The following is a 17,546-nucleotide window of genomic DNA, read 5'->3' as shown; positions in this document are numbered from 1 at the left end:
TGGGAGCGGGCGCATACCCTACCGGGTTCTATCTCCACTCATGACGCAGTGGATGCTGGGTCCAGAGACCAGGAGCGTTTTCGGAGCTGATTTCCTCACATCTACAGGACTGTTGCCAATACCAGGAGTGGGTGCCTTTCCTACCGGAGCTTACCTGTTTTTGCTGTGCTGTAGGTGCAGTCAGGAGCCTGCACCATTTCTGATAGAGTCGACCCAACCCAATCCACCTCCCCGTTTCCCCTCTACAACAGGATCTCCTTGATAACATCATTGAGAAGCGGGGGTCCATTTCACCTGGTTTAAGGTGCTTCAGTACCTGGACATTGCTATTCAACTTACTGTGCTGGTATTCCTGTACCGTCAACCTCACCAACCCCTCTACCATCCTGAGGGTTCGGTAATATTGTATCATTGTAATATTGAGGCATTTTATTCTATGTGTATTTTAATATTGTATTGCTTATTTGCAATTATTTTATAAACACATCTTTTCCATGTATCATTTGCGCTGGTTTCTGTCCTTCTAATCTCTCTCTTGCAAAGAGCCATCATTGTTTATTAGCTGCACACCACAGGGTTAGAGCCTTTACATTTATTTACACATGAATTGCTTTACCAATAGGTGCTCTTTTTCACCCAACCCACTTCTCTATTTTTATCCCTGCACTAATATTATATTAAACACACAGATACCCAGCAAGCTCTAAAAAAACAAACAAAATTACCACATAATATATATATATACGTAATAAGTAATAAGTGTCAATTGGAGTGCTACTGGGCGTGGCTAAATGTATATAACAAAAAAAAGCCCAACGCTAAATCCAATGTGGCAAAAAAATGCAGTGAAATACCTATATATCTCTTGAAAAAAAGGGTCATTTAGTTAAACCCTTTGACCAAAGCATTTTAAGCCTGCAAGCCACTTCAAGGTATGACCAGGTCCAATGTGATCATTCTTCCTCTACCTATAGAGTAAATAAGAATTTTAATCAGATAGTGTTAGGACCTGCAATATTTGGTCATGCCTTGAAGTGACTTATATATACTAATATTATATTACATATATTTCACTTTTAGTTTAGCGCACTAATTTTTTCTCTTCGCTTCACTTGAACCACCGCATACCTACGAGAAGCCCTTTTAGCACGTTATTTATCCTTGAATATAATCAGAATTTGTGTATATTTTTAGTTGCTATCTGTAAGGTACTGTATATCAATTGTTATTCTCTAATCCAGTGGCAAATTGGATCATGTTCATTGTCCCAGAAATGAAAACTTAAATATTGGTTCTGGTATTTATATATGAAGAAGATGCTTATGAGGTTTCCATAGCTATGTATATAATAATTTGATTAATGGTCCATTGGAAATGTATCACAGTTTGCCCATCACTCAATTTGTATTGGAACTTTCAAAATGAGATCCAGTCTTTAGTTTATCCAGGAGACATTGTACATTTCTCCTAGAAAAACAGCATTTGAGTATATATTGTACCAGGAAAACCAGACATATCCTTTCATTAGAAGAGCCATTCAAGTGTGATACTTGGTTTTATGAAAAGGATAATTAATATGAACTGTTATGGCTTTGGTCTGAAAGTCTAGCAATTCAATCAAATCTAAATGTAAAAAAAATGCTATATCTATGGTGGCCAAGTTATAAAACATACGTTTTTTTGTTTTTTTTAATCACGTTAGCAGCCAGTTTTAAGAGTCCCTGAAAAACAATATTTGAAATTAATATTTCTTCAAAATAGAAACGCCTGCAGAATTTCACAAAGAAATATGTGACCAAAATAAAAAATATGTAAATAATTTCGACCAGCCCCTAGTTAAACACAGATGGCTATAATTGATGAGCAGTTTTATGTTGGAGAGACAGCCCTTTGCCATAAAGATTATTATTAATAATAATAATAATAATAACTTTATTTCATCTTGAGCTTTTTAATGGGACTCAACGCGCTTCACAATTACAGTATAGTGTGCGTCACGCAGCACACAGGGTTTTGAAAGAGACTTGGTATGAATGACCTTCACCTCTGAAATCAGTCAGTCATTCTCAACATTTGCGCATAGCTGATTTTCAGAGCACGTGACGTTCTTGTCCGTTTTGCCCCAAGGCTTTTCCATTTGAAGAATTCTGGTTGAAAATCTCCACTTTAATTAAACGTCACAGGCTGGGATACATCAAGCCACGATGCTGGGTGCGGCAGTCTTAAGGCTGGATTGGGGTGAGACAAACCTGCATCGCGGCTCGATGAATCTGCCCCATTTATCCGCTAATCCCAGCATGCTGAGACATTAAGGCTGCGTTTACTTTAATAGGGAGATTTACGGTTGTGGTTCGTTTTTTATTTTTCATTTGTATCTTGTTTCTTTTTCAGGGGAAAAAGTTGTCTTATGACCTTGCAGATGATGCTGAGGAAGGAGATGTCTCCGATGAAGACAGTGCTGATGAAATAGAAGACGAATGCAAATTAAGTCACTGTTTTGTAAGTTGAAGCATATTGAACTTCATATTGGTATCTTTTTCACGGTATCTGGTGGGATCGCCATAAAAATGTAAAAAAAATAATGACTGTACTAATGTGGATGTATCACCAAATTCCAGATTATGGGACTATTCATGGAACTGTGATAACAGTGAGGGGGTCAATATTGGCTGGAAACGCCAATTGAATTCAAACTTTGTTTTCCTGCGATAGTGTCCTAATTTATTAATTTTTTCCCTAGACATACATAAAGTGATACAAACTGCAGCATTGCTCCAAAACAGCTACAAATTGCTTCATTTTGACTCTGCATCACTTGCTCCACTTGTGCCAGTTCGATTTTTGGGGAGTGGTTCTAAGAGGAACTAGGAGAGGAAATAGTCGGTGCAGAATTATAATGAGGTTTATCACAATTTGCACCTTTCTCTGGTGCAGTTTAGTCTCTTTGCATCGAATACATCTGCCAGGTGTAAAGTGGCGCTAAGCTCTTCTCCTAGGAAATCTGTGCCAAATGTAAGATGCAGTATCTGGTGCCGGCGCAAATTGATGCCGGTGAAAATGTTTGCACTTGTTTTGGAGCAAATTGTACAATCTTTATACGTTCCCCCCCAAAAGTTGAATTAAATATATACCTAAACGCCCCCTACGTTCTGCCCACGACATCCGCCTTTTCTCGTACCTTATTACCTCCTCTCACTCCCACCTGCAAGACTTCTCCCGTGCTGCCCCCTCTCTCTGGAGTTTCCTACCACGCACCATCAGACTCTCCCCCAGCTTTCAGATGTTTAAAAACTCCCTGAAAAGTCACCTTTTCAAGGAAGCCTCTCTGGCGTACCTTTAACATCCAACCCCCCTCCCTCTCCAACCCTATTGGGACTAGCTATGTAGCTTGAGCAATCTCCTTCCTATGCAACATCCCCTCAGAAAAACCTAAATGGCTTTGCTGTCAAACTAGGCAATATTCTAACCAGCAGGCAATATTAGAGACAAGCTCTATATCTGTGTCCTCAGATATATAGTGGGGTATTAACCCTTTGTCTTCTTGTTTCTCAATAAAGAAGCTTATTTTTATTGCACCTGATCCAGCCACCGTCACATCTTTTTTTTCTACATACACCTCAAAGCAGTGCACTGCCTGCACGTCCCCTCCAAGGATACACCCTTCATATTCTAACCAGAGCCACATCTTATCCTACAATGAGCAACCACCTCACCTTCTTGTTTCAACATTGTCGCTCATTCCGTGTAGATTGTAAGCGCCCACGAGCAGGGCCCTCATTATCTCTCTGTATCTGTGCATGTCTGTCCTCACCTGTATGTAACTGTTTATGTTTTTGTAGTATGCATAACTCTGTATCCCCATTGTACCACTCTGCGGGAATGTGTTTGCGCTCCAGAGTTAAACAATAAAAATAGTAAAATGTAGTTATAGCTTCATACTACAAAAGTGCCTCAGTACATACGGTACAAATACCAAATGGATTAAAGACGTAGAGAATATACTCAATGAAAATACATGACAATAAGGCTCGCACTGCATATCCTGACTACTTTCTGAATTGTTACCGTCTTCAAGACATTCAACCGAATCTACTCAATGCAATTATGTGTCTTTTCTTGTTTTGCTTTGGTGTATTATTTATAAAGCCTACTGTATGTATTATATATTAGGAATTGAATACATTTAATTACAATGAATATTTCTGGCAGCAAAGAGACCGAAGAAGAGACTTGTAACGGGAAACCGGGACACGGCTTGGCATTTCAGACGTCAGCCTACCCTCTTATGAAGTCAAGTGTTGGCTTTATCTACATACATTTTGAGACTTGTATGTATAACAAAGCTAAAATATGCAAATTGTTGGAGGTACAGAGCTACGTAGCAGGTTGTAGTGGTGTCTTTGTAGGAAACATTGGTTTGGATGAACTAGATGTCAAATGTGTCTTGCTAAAAACATTTAGTGCATTTTTTTTGGCATTGCTAAATAGGATTTTATGAATTAGCCCGGAGCATGGAATGGGTAGTATGTCAATTGATTTTGTGTTTATGCTTTACAGAGCAATGGCACAACAGAACACCAGGTGGAATCTTTCATAAGGAAAAAACTGGAGTCTTTGCTAAAGGAATCGCAAATCAGAGACAAGGAGGATCCTGACAGCTTTACTGTTCGAGCGTTATTAAAGGCAACCCACGAAGGCTTGAATGTGAATCTGAAACAGGTATCCACATCTGTTTTATTTTCTCCATAATTACACGGCACACATCTGCTCTTTGGAAATTGTGAATGGATCTTTTTTTTTTTTTAACTCAAATTGCTTCAAAATGCATTGCGTCACAGCTGTGGAACACATACTTTCTGCTCTTAGATAGCAATTTGTTGGTTTAAACCACCATTTATTAGCAAGTATTCTTGGGCACGTCTTTTAAACTTGCTGTTACTGTCTGTTCCTGAAATCTTGTGTCTGATACAGATATAAAGAGAATCATAGCGTTAACTAATATTTTAATACTCACCTTTACAAATCTAGAAAAAATATAACTGGTGTTCTATAGTGATTCTTGTTTTGCTTTTAAATTCAAAATCATAAAGGAAATTATCAACTTTCAATGGATTTTAAAGACGCATGAACTAGTGAGTACTACAGTTCTGGAAACATTGAACTTTACTAGTCCCAGGAATTAGCAGGACCAAATATGCTGTCTAGGACATTTGGTCTCGGCCGTTTCGCTGCGACCAAATGACCCCCGGCACTTGGCCGCAACTCACCTCACCACCGGGACATGTCGCCACCGGCCGCTTCGCTGCTAAGATAAGTCCCTAAGTTTAATCATTATCCTAAATCCCCCTAAGTTTAACACTTAATACTAACCCCCTACCCTAAAATCTTTAACCCCATACTCTAAATTCCCTTAAATTAACCCCCTACCCTAACCGCGAAAACCCCTTAATTTAACCCCCTATCCTAATCACCAAAACCCCTAAAACTCACCTTATTGTAGAAGCGGCGGTTCCAGCGGCGGATCGGCTGCGACCAAGTGTCCCATTCTGCAAATATGGCTGCTGTACAGTATATCTGCTTTGTTATATGTTGGCATTTGTTCAATGTTGGCATTGCTCCCTTTAGGATGTATTACTCATTCCCCTTTGACCCGGCAACACAACAATGACCAGCAGCAATATCTTTGCTGGCAAAGCCAATGAATAAGGCAATAAGTTAACATGTAACTATTTCCTAAACCAAGAAGGTGACTTAAGCTATGACCAAGGAGCTTATTACATGAGCTCCGAGTTCTCGGCCCAATATCAGTCACGTTGAACTTAATGAATAAGCCCATAATTTGAGTAAGGAACCCAACAACATAAATGTATATTGGTGTGGGGGGGATTTCTGCTTTAATGCTCTCAATTATGTTTCTTTATGAAGCCCATCTCCTGAATGAAATTGTCAACCTGCATTATTCATAGTACCCACTTACTGAAGGCCATTAAATAACCATCACATTCTAGTAAGCACATCAATATTAAAATGAATACACGGTCCTACCATATTAACCTCTCAGTGCCCTTATCACATACATTAGCAAATTCTCGTTCTGTAGGGAGTGATCGGGCCAATCCGCTGGGAAGTGGAGCCCCCCACAATCATGAATCCATTTCCTGTAATGTGCTGCTTCATGTGATCGCTCAAGTAGTGAGCACTTGACGTGGGTGCGCCGGGGGGTCACCGGATTCCCGGCACTAAAAATAATGTATCATAATGCTCCTAATGATTAGGCTAAAAAGAATAAGTGAAATCCTTAACTAGTAGTGACCCAGTGGAAGTTCAGGAAGTGATAAACGGTTCAAAAAGTGTTTGGAACTCGGAAATGAGAAGTAAGAACAATGGGACTAAGAAATCTCTAGTTTGGGACTGGCAGAGCCAAACTGGATACATCATAGCAGTTTACATAAGTATGTAGCGTAGCAGGTATCGCATTTAAATTGCAGATGTCTTCTCCCCATAGAAGAAGTGACTCAACTGACAGAATAAGAATAACATTATTTTAGCAGGTTTGCGATGACCGTAACCTGACAGTATTGTCACAGTAACTTCGTTGATGTTGACTGCATTTCATTGATGTGAAAATGATGTTGTATGGGACTGGGCTGAAACCAAGTACAGTGTCTTGCAGATCAGATTAGGTTTACTGTAGATGCTTACAACAAAGACTTATTTTTTTGTTGATGCAGCCAAACTAGAGACACGTGTATACTGGTTGGCTTGGCAAATGTTTTTGCAACAAATGTAACGAAACTCACATATTCGTATTTCACCATCTGTTTGGTCTAGAAGGTTTGCAATTGAAAACAATTGGGACGTGTGCAATTTCATTGTCAGTGTTGGTGTTTTCAATAACATTTTGTGCAGCACATATTTACTGTGAAGACCGTACACCAATTAATAAGTTTAATAATCTTAGGGTTAGAATGAATGTGTGTGTACAGGCAGACCTCGTTATCCAACGCTATGCAATGCATACCTATGTTCATTTTTACAACGCCAAAACGGCTTATCCAACGCTCTTACAACGCTTTGCAAAGTTGTTTGTGTATATAATATATATATATTACATTATACTATATAATATATTATATATTATGTTATATTATATAAATAATACAGTATATACACTATATAATTTATGTGTGTGCTGCATATCTTATTGCCTGCATAAAATATTTGGTGTATTTTAGTGTTATAAATGCCTTCAGGAACGGAACCTTTCATTTAAACAGTGTTCCTATGGGAAAACGTGTTTCGCTTTAAGACGTTTCACTATCCAACGCCATTCTGAGTAACGCATTGTGTCGGATAACCGAGGACTGCCTGTATCGGTATCTGGGTTTTCGAAGAGGCCATGTTGACTGGTTAGGTAGAAAATTACGTAACTCCGAAATAGACAATGGCAACCGGGCTGGATCGATGGCGGTGCTATCGGTGCAACTGCAATGGGCCCCGTGCTCACCTCCCAGGAGAGCAGTTGTAGCGGCAGCAATGAAGGGAGTCCACCCAGTCGGTGACCCAAATTCCGGGTCAGTACGGTCCCGGGTGGGCTCCCTCCAGCGCCGCCCCTGCCACAACCGTTCCGCAGATAGGGCAGGTGGGAAACGAAGAGACCCACAGACACCCTGCATCGGGCCCCGCAATTTTGAAAAACAGTCCTGATTGGCCAAGCTAGGTATAGTATGTGCTGAAATCCACATTATTGCCAGATGTAGGTTTGTCACCATGAAAACATACAGCTATAAAGCAAGTAAGCTGACACTTTTTGTCACCACAGTATACATAAACCACTATACTTTACAGCGTACCAGATCAATTCCAACAGGGGTACTCAACACCAGTCCTCAAGCACCCCCCATAACAGGTCAGGTTTTCAGGATATCCCAACTTCAGCACAGGTGGCTCTATCAATCCTAGTTTCAGCATAGGTGGCACAATCAGTCCCTGCTTCAGCACAGAGGGGCTCAGTCAGAGGCTCAGTCTTCAACTGAGTCTATGATTGAGCCAACTGTGCCGAAGCAAGGATTACCTGAAAACCTGACCGGTTGGGGGTGTTTGAGAGCTGAAGTTGAGCACTCCTGCCTTACAACATACATTGCAGTCATGTCGGATTCACATTTCACTCCCGTGCCCTTGTATACTACAGTTATCTGATTTGAAATACCCCAAACTTCATAGAACAGTTGTCCACTTTTCAGATGTGGCATTGATGCTTTTTGCACTGCATGCAATTGCCATATTGCCATATTGCTGAATACATGTAATTGATTTTTGTTTTCTAGCTGATGGGTTCAATACCAGTAAAGCAATGTACAGCTCAACCCTGTTAAAGCGCCATCCGCTACAACGCGATTCCGCTTTTAACGCAAATCCGTTTATTACGCGATCTGAGCGTGGCTCCCGAGATTTGAAATCCTCGTGCGACGAAATTTTAACGCGATCCCGGTTATAACGCGGTCTCATTCTGTGGCCCCGAAGGACCGCGTTATAACGGGGTTCAGCTATATTTACATTCACATAGCTTCCAGGACTGCACTAGAAGAAACACTACATTTCATTCCTCTAATTATTTCCAGAATGTATCTCACTCTAGGCACCTGCTCCCCTCCATGAATGTTATTTGATATGTTCTTTTCTTGTTGTCTTCCAATTTTGTTGCTACATCTGATAAGTGCGTGCCATAGAAAACATTCCTTCAAAGATGTGAATGTAATCATCGGAATCCTAATTATACCTACGGAAGGCTGGGCACTTTCACCAGTGTTTGGATTCTGCATTTCTTTCTTGTTTTGGTTTTCTGGAACTCGGATTGGTTTTGGGTTTTTGACTTAGATTTCTTTAAATGCTGACTAAAATGTAAAATGTTAACTTGTTGGTGCATTTGCATGTCTCAGACAGGTCTGACACACTATCTTTCCCCGTTATCGCTTAGCAAACACTGTTTCCTGTGCAGCCAGGAATTCTGGGTAATGTCACGCAGATCAGCACAGTGTGTCAGTCTTTAATTCTCATCCATTTAGCATGGACTCCTATAAGATTATGACTGCTGCATTACATAGCTTTCCAGCACAGCCTGGGTTAAAGAAGTGCATAGCCAGTAACCCTACTCACAGACAGCTATTTCAACCTTTTGGGTCTCATCAGCTTATAGGGGTCTATGTTAGAATGGATGAGAAGTCATGAGTGACACACTGAGCATATTTGCATGTCATTACCCAGAATCCCTGCCTGCAGTGGAAGCACTGATTGCTAAATGATAATGGGGAAAGACCGTGTCGCAGATCTGTCCGAGGCAAGCAAATGCACCACAAGTGGTATTTTTATTTACTGTACGGTGGAGGGGTTTTGTCATTTTATTTTTACCCACCATAACTTTTTTTTAAATGTTAATTTAAAAAAGAAAATTTCATTTGCAAATTCAAAAGTTTGTCCAGTTTTCACAGGTTTTGGATTGGGTTTGAAAGTGCAGTTTAAGTTCTAATCGAACTGCCGGCGAAACGTTGAAGTTGGCGAAGTTCGGATTTTGAAGCCGTGAACCTGCCCATCCTTAATTATACCATGAGCTTTTTTTCTATGTTCATGTTTTCAAACTCCTCATTAAATTATTCCTTGGCCAGTTATATGCCTAGATGGAGTGGCTTTGTGTATTCCTGTAAACTGCTTACCACAATGCATTGAAAAACTCTCATATATATTTTATTAATTTCTCCTCCTAGGGTATACTGTTTATTATTGTTTGCTTTCAATATGACCTTATATTTAATTCCACTCACAGAGCCTAGCAATGTTGGAGATATATTTTGGAGTCCTGTGGCTCATCACTAATGTTGGAGTCCTTGGATTTTCAGTGATGCTTATAGATAGGAATGAACTGATTTGTGTTTCGCTGGCATTGTAAATGCATTTTGTTAGCTTTCGACAATGTCCTGAGGGAAGCTTTGTTGCAGTAAAATTCGGGTGGCTTGACAAAAACAGCATCTGTCCCTACATAATGCTTTTAGAGCTATTGGCAAAGCAGCTAATGCTTAAGGTAGGCAATGCTGCAAAATATGGATAGTCACTGTTTAGGGTTTACCCTTACCCATAATGATGTGATTATAGGTAAATATTCATTTTTATGAATTGCCTGCCATTCCAAACTATCTTTCCCATTCTGTATTGTATTTATTTATTTAGCATTTATTTCTTGCTTGTTACATTCGGCTATAAGATGTTTCTTTTCTGAACTGACTTTAAATGTCTGTTTCCTCTCTTACATTTTACATTTTTATTGCAACAATTGTTTTTTAATATGTAATATCTACTTTAATATGTTTTTGAGGCCCGGTTTAATGGCTACCTTGGTCACTATGTTATTTAGTTTGTCCCTCGTAATAGCATTTTTTCCCACTTTTTAAATAATGTGCTCTTATAAATTTTTAGCAGTAGCTCTTTTTAAGTATGTACCATATAAATGCATTCATTAAATTTCGTAGTCATTATATGGACCTGCTGCTTTATTGCCTCATTACTGAAAAGATGTGATTTTATTTCATTTTAAAAAGTGTTTGGTCCACTCATTATACAGTACCTTCTAATATTGTTGCAGAGTGGATAGTTTGTAAATACTTCTATGTCATTTGAAATTCAACTGTATTCTTATGTTCAATTATGCAGAATTCGGATACGAAAGATAGAGGAAAATCCAAAAGGTCATCAATGGGCAACATAGTTAAACACAAGGTAAGTAGGTCAAAATGTGGATGTTTCTGCCACCGTTCTTATGGTATTGATGGATAATCCATCAAAGTTTATCTTACTAGTTTGACATTAAATGAAAGTAAAAGCTATCCTTAATCAAGTACGATTTCCAATTCAGTACTGTTAAAAAGAATGCAGGAGACAGACAATAGTTCAGTGTCACGTACCTGACTACATTTTTATTATTGTCTGAGTCAGAGCACTAAATGGGCATCTTTAACTGTGACTGGCATCCAGAGTTTCCTGTTGGTGGAGGCATAAACCACCAAAATATGCACATGGAACTCTATGATTCTTGCACCAGTGACATATCATCTAATGATGTTTCTTAAAGGGGTAAATTCCTTCCTGACTCCAAATAAAGGCTATCAGATTACTCCCTGGATCACCATCCTTACCATGTTTACTTATTTTGGTATGTCCCAAATTTTTCAACCCTAGGGTTCCCCGGGCATCCCCAAAGGGTTCCCTGCAATTTTCAGGTCATTTTAAAATGATACCAAATACAGACGCATTTACAATGCATCTGATCTCAGCTGCGCTATTAGAGAGGGTTGGGGTTCCTTACAATGCATCTGATCTCAGCTACGCTATTAGAGAGGGTTGAGGTTCCTCAGAATTTCACTTAGGATTCCTAAACCAAAAAAAGGTTGGAAACCACTGCTGTATACCTTTCCTTTCTCAAAAGATGTCCAAACTTAAAAAAAAAGATATCTATTGTATCTGCTACCGCAGTCCCCATGGGTAATGAATTCCTTATTTTAACTGACTTACAGTAAAGAACCCTTTCCTCTGTTGCTGGTGAAATCTATAGTAGCTTTCATGTCCTGGTGCTGCACCCGTTACATTAATAATCTCCTGCAGTCAAGAATCCTTTCATTTCGAGAGCTCATGTTGCACTGGAATGTATATTCTAGTGTAGCACCAGCGTTTCGTATGAAACCAGATGCAGCTGAATTAACAACTAATTTCAACAAAAAGAGACTAGTTAGTAATCAGGAGCTCATACAAAGACAGCAGCTCCCCAGGCATGAAGAAGCAATGGATAGGAATGTGTGATTGTTTTGGTCATCCTCTGATTTAGAGAGAATTTGAAAACATTTGCAAGTTGAGAATATATATGCAATTGTACACAATTACACCCCTTTTTCTTCATTCCTGAGTCTATAAAGGTGAATGTTTTTCAACGTTTGTATTGGTACAGAACCTGTTAGAACATTTCGTTCTGTATGTAGATACGTTTGGATATATACAAGGAATACATCCTCTGAAGATTTTTACTTAATAAATGTTGCAAGGCATTAGTCTTCAGCACAGATAATCAGTACTGTTACCCATCACCTCTATTTCTCTCTGTACTCACGGATTTGATCATTTCATTTCTAGAATAGTTACAAAGTAGTTGACACAAACATACCCAAAACAAATCTGTACAAATGGAGCACTGCAGAATTCAACCCACAATCGTTTAACACATATGTGCCCTTGTTTGACCGACAGAGAACATCAAAATCCAGGTCCAAATCATGCAGCACTGATGAAGATGAAGACTTACCTCCAAGGGAAACAGGGCAGGGACACAGGTCAGAGTCCTCATCAATGTTTTGGTTACTTTATCTCAAAAGCCCCTCAAAGTTGGTATTCAAGTTTCTTTTGCTTTGCAGCTCTTATCATGTAAGGCCGTGTCCATAGTGTAACACGCTAGCTTCCGTGCTCTCAGGCGTCCCGGCGTCGCACTTGAAATACAAACTTGTTTGTATTGTGAAGCGCTGCTTTCCTGTAGCGCATGTGCACACGCACTATACACACATGCATTGGCGTCATAGTGTTTGTTTAAATATCCTGCACTATGGACGCGGCCTTAATGTAATAATTGCTGCTATTCATTAGTAAGTAGCCGCTCCCCGGTTGTCCTATCAATCAATTGTCCAGATATGGAACAAGTGAGCTAAAATTATTGCTCAGGAAACATAATCAAGTCTTTGATTTCTGTATAAGTACAATGATATGTTTTTATCCACATTGATGCTATAGATATATATCATATGAGCACATGGTTGTATTATTTTTATTTATTGGAATTATATATTACTGTATATTATATTATACATATATTAACTAATATGCTTAAAATGTCAAGCATTCTATACTGTTTTATCTTATTATCTTTGTATTAGCTAAGATACTACCTAGTATTTGTTACTCATTACGGGACACATTTACTTACTGTAGTTGTGTTAACCTTAAGGCACCTTATAACCCATTCATTTGCATTGTCTGCTTGCTTTATTTGTGTAAATCCAGGACTAAATGTCTTGTGAAATTGCAGCAGGATGTATATGTTATGACAGCCCCTGAGGTGTCTTTCAATTCTCTGTTGATGTTAAGTCAGTTTTGTTCCCTTACCTCCCTCTAACTTACCCATCATCAACACACTCCGTCAGGCTTCATTCATGTTGTAGCTACAATCAATTCATGCACGAGACGTATAATTTCTGCAGCAGATACAAACTATTGTACCAACACTTATTTACACAACAATTCTTCACAGGATTTACACATTTGTTGTAGTTTGTGAGAATCCACTTTAGGTGACCAACGTGAGAGTTCCTCATAGATGTAATACTAGAGTAAAAGGTATCCCAACCTACAATGTGTCTACATGTTTTCCAGACCAATGTGGCCACTAGAACTTAGAACTAAATAGGATTTTGTTTCAGAATAAACCTTAACCCTAAAACATTATTCATACTGAAAAGAGAAATCGAACCCCCTGTTTTATCCTCTTTTTTAAGTAGCAGATGTCCTCGTGTTGCACAATTTGTTTCTTCACCATCAATCCAGACACAGGTAAGAATAATACTACAGGGTCATTGACTCCCAAGAAACAAAAAAGGCAATCGACAACCTCCTTCATCTAGATCAGGGGTTGGCAACTCCAGTCCTCAAGGGCCACCAACAGTCCAGGTATTAGGGATATCCCGGCTTCTGCACAGGTGGCTCAGTCATTTTGACACATAAGCCACCTGTGCTGAAGCAGGGATATCTTTAACCTGACCTGTTGGTGGCTCTTGAGGACTGGAGTTGCACACTCCTGATCTAGGCCAATACTTCTTATCTTAACTTGTATCTTTCCTTTCGATTCTTTGCACTTCTTATTGATCCATGGTAACCAACTGTTGGTTGGATAACATTTCTGTATCTCACTAAGCCACAAGTCTGAGAAGCAAAGAAGATCAAGAAAAAGCAACCCATATGTTTCTATTCCTAGCAAAATATTATTTCATGTAACCTTATGGTATACTTATAGAGTGCAGTTGCAAAGTGCAGGGAAATAGTTTCAGGCGAGGAGAATCCTGTGTGTGCAGCCAACACAATAAAGACAAACAAATTCTTCAAAATGCCGGTCTCTTCTCGGACCCAGGTACAAAGTAGAGCTCGACTTTGTTCATTGTGCAATCCGTCATTTATTGTAACAGCCAAGAACAGAGGAAGAGGAACCTTTCAGGTCCCATATGGGGAAAGGTCACCTGATGAAAGGTCCAATATGGGATCTGAAATGTTTGTCCTCCTTTGTTCTTGGCTTTGACAATAAATGAAGAATTGCACTATGAACGTGTAAGTCGAGCTCTACTTTGTACCTCTGTCCTAGAGGAGACCTGCACTTTGAAGAATGTGTTATACTTATATTGTGAAAATGTAAGAACAGCTGGTATACATTTATTTGGGATCAAATAAAAAATGGAAGAGGAATCAAATTAAAAAAGGAACCTGGCTGTGGGAATCACTGAAACATAATAATCCTCTCCTGTAAATATGTGAGGACTATTGAAACCCATTAAAAATCTCAACAAATGACACCTATTGTTCCTTCTGGTGTCCTCTTCCACAAATATTGGATGTTACTTGTGATGCATTGTTAGTCAATGAGCTGCCATTTGTTTGGTCAAAGACATTTGTTTATCTCTGTTGGAGTATAGGTGGCAAAGCATTTTTGAATATTGTAACAAAGTTGACTTTCAACACTTTAATACTCTGGTATGTAGCACTGACCAATGCCATTATTTCCATGGTGGGCCATCTGATAAGTGGGCAATTCAACCTGGGATATCCCACAGGGTTTTCTGAAGACAGAAGAGCCAGTGAAGCCACAATGTAGGATGTGCTCTTCTCATACAAATCTATTAATCTGGATAAATATAATGTGTTCCTGTCACTGTTACAAGACTAATGTGAACAATGAAAATCTCCTCACTTGTGAAAAAGCAGTGAGCAGATTTCCAGACTAATCAAGGGCTAGTGAATAGTGCGGTCAGCGCTTGACACCAGCATTTTTCCATCTGCCAATATCCCTTATATCAGGCTCTTCAACTACCGGGCCAAATGTGGCCCGTGGTGGGCCTTGTTGTGGCCTGTGGTGGGCCTTGATGTGGCCCGTGATGGGCCTTGATGTGGCCCGTGATCTGCCTTCATTACCAGCAAAAACAGGGTTTAACAGAAAGCACTCATTGCACTTTTCCATACACCCTATCTATGGGTTGGGAGGCTAGGTCCCTTTCCAACAACTACCAGGTAGCATAGTGGAGGTCAGTTACCTTCGGCTGGGTTAGGATTCTGCATGTCGTTGTGCAGGGTTTCTCTCCTCTGCGGTCGAGGGTCCAGTTCCTTCTTGGGCAAAGAGATCCAGTCCTCGTGTGAACCCTTGAGCAGTCCAGGGTGTCTGCCTGGACTAGAGATCATCTCTGCAGTCAATGCTGCAAGCTTTTTAATGGAGGTAACGAGCCATCTGAGCAGGTTAATTAGGATAGTCCCCTCTGAATTAGCTAACTCAGTGTTGGCCTCAAGCACCCCACACAGGTTTTCCTGCAAAAATACTTTCAACAGGAAGGTAGCTGTTACAGCACACAAACAAGAACCTCGTCCTCTATGCTGCAGTACCTTTAATAAACATGAATAAAGGCAAAGTGAAAACTCACAAAAAAAAAAATCACCCACGGTCATCTCACTCTGATGCAGTCCTTCACTGGTCTTCTCCTGGTGACATCTTGTTGGTTGGTTCCCGTCCGGTCCTGATGTGTGCCTCTATTCTCCCACAAATCTGGTTCCCTTGCAACCCGATGACGTCGGCCCACCGGCCTCGATCTCAGGAGCTGAATCAGACTGCATCTCAGTGCTACGCGTTTCTGAAGGAAATTAGTTTAGGTCCTCATGAGACGCGGGTTGATTCAAAAACCATCAACAGGTTGCCTAGAGACCTGGAAGCCGGAAAGTGCGGGCGAGCAGCGGCACAAAGCGTGGCTGGGGAGAAACCACCAACAAGACATCACTGGGAGAAGACCTGTGACGGACTGCATGAGCTTGCATGGTTTTTAACTTTGTGAATGAGTTTTCACTTTGCTTTTATTCATGTTTATTAAAGGTACTGCACCTTAGATCCCTGTTTGTGTGCACTTTTATCTTTTAGAATATGATTGCATTACCTACTGTTAGTCCAGGAAGAACCCCAACAAAAAGCGACACCAAGCACCTCTGCAAACAAATAAAAAATGGCTTCCTGCATATAGCAACATCTATAATCTTGTATTTCAAAGTTGAAAATTATCAGTAGTATTTACAAGTGGACTTCCACTCTAACACATCTTTAAAATTGGTGTGCATACATATAATTACCTCCCTATGAATTAAGGAAGGGCCTATTTAAAATACATTAAATGTTTTCATTCCATTTAGCGTCAGTCTTAACAGGAATGATATCAGATTGGCGGCTTCTCTAGCTGTCTGCCAAACATATGCACACTTTACGTTTCTGCCCTTTTTGTGTATCTTTCTCACCTCTCTTGATTGGTAGAGAATGAGTCTTGTTTACTTTGTATTTGCATTTAACCAATGAGGCCACAGGAACCTTTTAGGTTGTAAGTATAAAAAAAAAAAACAGTGGTTTTCTTCAATTCTCTTTCCTACCAATCTTTCTGTTTCCCATTTTGTTTACTAACTGTCTCATTCTTCCTACCCCTGTATAACATTTTCCAAACTATAGAGAGATATTGGAAATGAAGGGGGTGGGGGAGGATGATTGAAGCTATTGCCTCCTGATTCTTGTAGGTGGAGCCAAGCTACATATGGCATCTTGCTTACTTGTGCTTGGATTGGTGGTGAGGAAGACTATGAAAATGCTCATTACAGGTACGTAAATATAGATACATGTTGTATTACTCGCATGGGACTCAGTCAACTTAATCTATTCTGTACGTACATTAAAAATTGGAAATTACAGCTTTGTAGGTTTCAATAATGTTCCTAAACTTAGAATGCAATCTGAGAAAAGAAAGTTGAAGTGCAAACTGCTCAAAATATAATAAATAGTAGTGATAAACTATACATTTACATACAGTATGGTCCCAAAGGAAATGCTGTTCTTTCTTTAAAGAATTCCAAAGCTCAAATTCTCCTCGCTCAAAAAGGAGAATAATGGTGCAGAGTGTTTAAATAAATCACAAGGGGATAAATAATGACCAATACACTCAAAAGTGTAGATCATATTCAAGCCTTCTCAGTAAAATATGGTGTGTGGAGCAGCCTTAGGTCGTCTTGTATGGCTTCAAAAGACAAAGGAATAGTGCAAAAACATATTTAGTATCAAATGTATAAAGAGATTAGCAACACACAAACGAATCCTATAACACAGTAATAAAGAACAGCAAGCAGAAGACACCTCCAGAGGGAAACTGCTGGGCAGTTCCAGACGCCCAGCCCCCGGCACC

General features: G+C 39.7%; 1 protein-coding gene across 10 annotated transcripts in view; it reads left to right on the top strand.

The window, feature by feature from the left end:
- PLCH1 (phospholipase C eta 1) overlaps positions 1-17,546 on the top strand; it is a 126,036-nt gene that overhangs the window by 87,947 nt on the left and 20,543 nt on the right. For 8 of the 10 annotated variants that reach the window (XM_075570521.1, XM_075570523.1, XM_075570526.1 and 5 more), the window contains 5 exons: positions 2,392-2,499; positions 4,558-4,719; positions 10,702-10,767; positions 12,286-12,368; positions 16,888-16,968. In XM_075570521.1, coding sequence (XP_075426636.1) covers positions 2,392-2,499; positions 4,558-4,719; positions 10,702-10,767; positions 12,286-12,368; positions 16,888-16,968 — 500 coding nt within the window. The remainder of the gene's footprint in view (positions 1-2,391; positions 2,500-4,557; positions 4,720-10,701; positions 10,768-12,285; positions 12,369-16,887; positions 16,969-17,546) is intronic. The other 2 variants (XM_075570527.1, XM_075570525.1) reach the window with 1 other exon arrangement.

Source organism: Ascaphus truei, chromosome 14 (assembly GCF_040206685.1).
Source record: "Ascaphus truei isolate aAscTru1 chromosome 14, aAscTru1.hap1, whole genome shotgun sequence".
In the NCBI taxonomy this organism is placed as follows: Eukaryota; Metazoa; Chordata; class Amphibia; order Anura; family Ascaphidae; genus Ascaphus; species Ascaphus truei.
The sequence above is the reverse complement of the archived record's forward strand: the minus strand, read 5'-3'. Positions and strand labels throughout refer to the sequence as shown.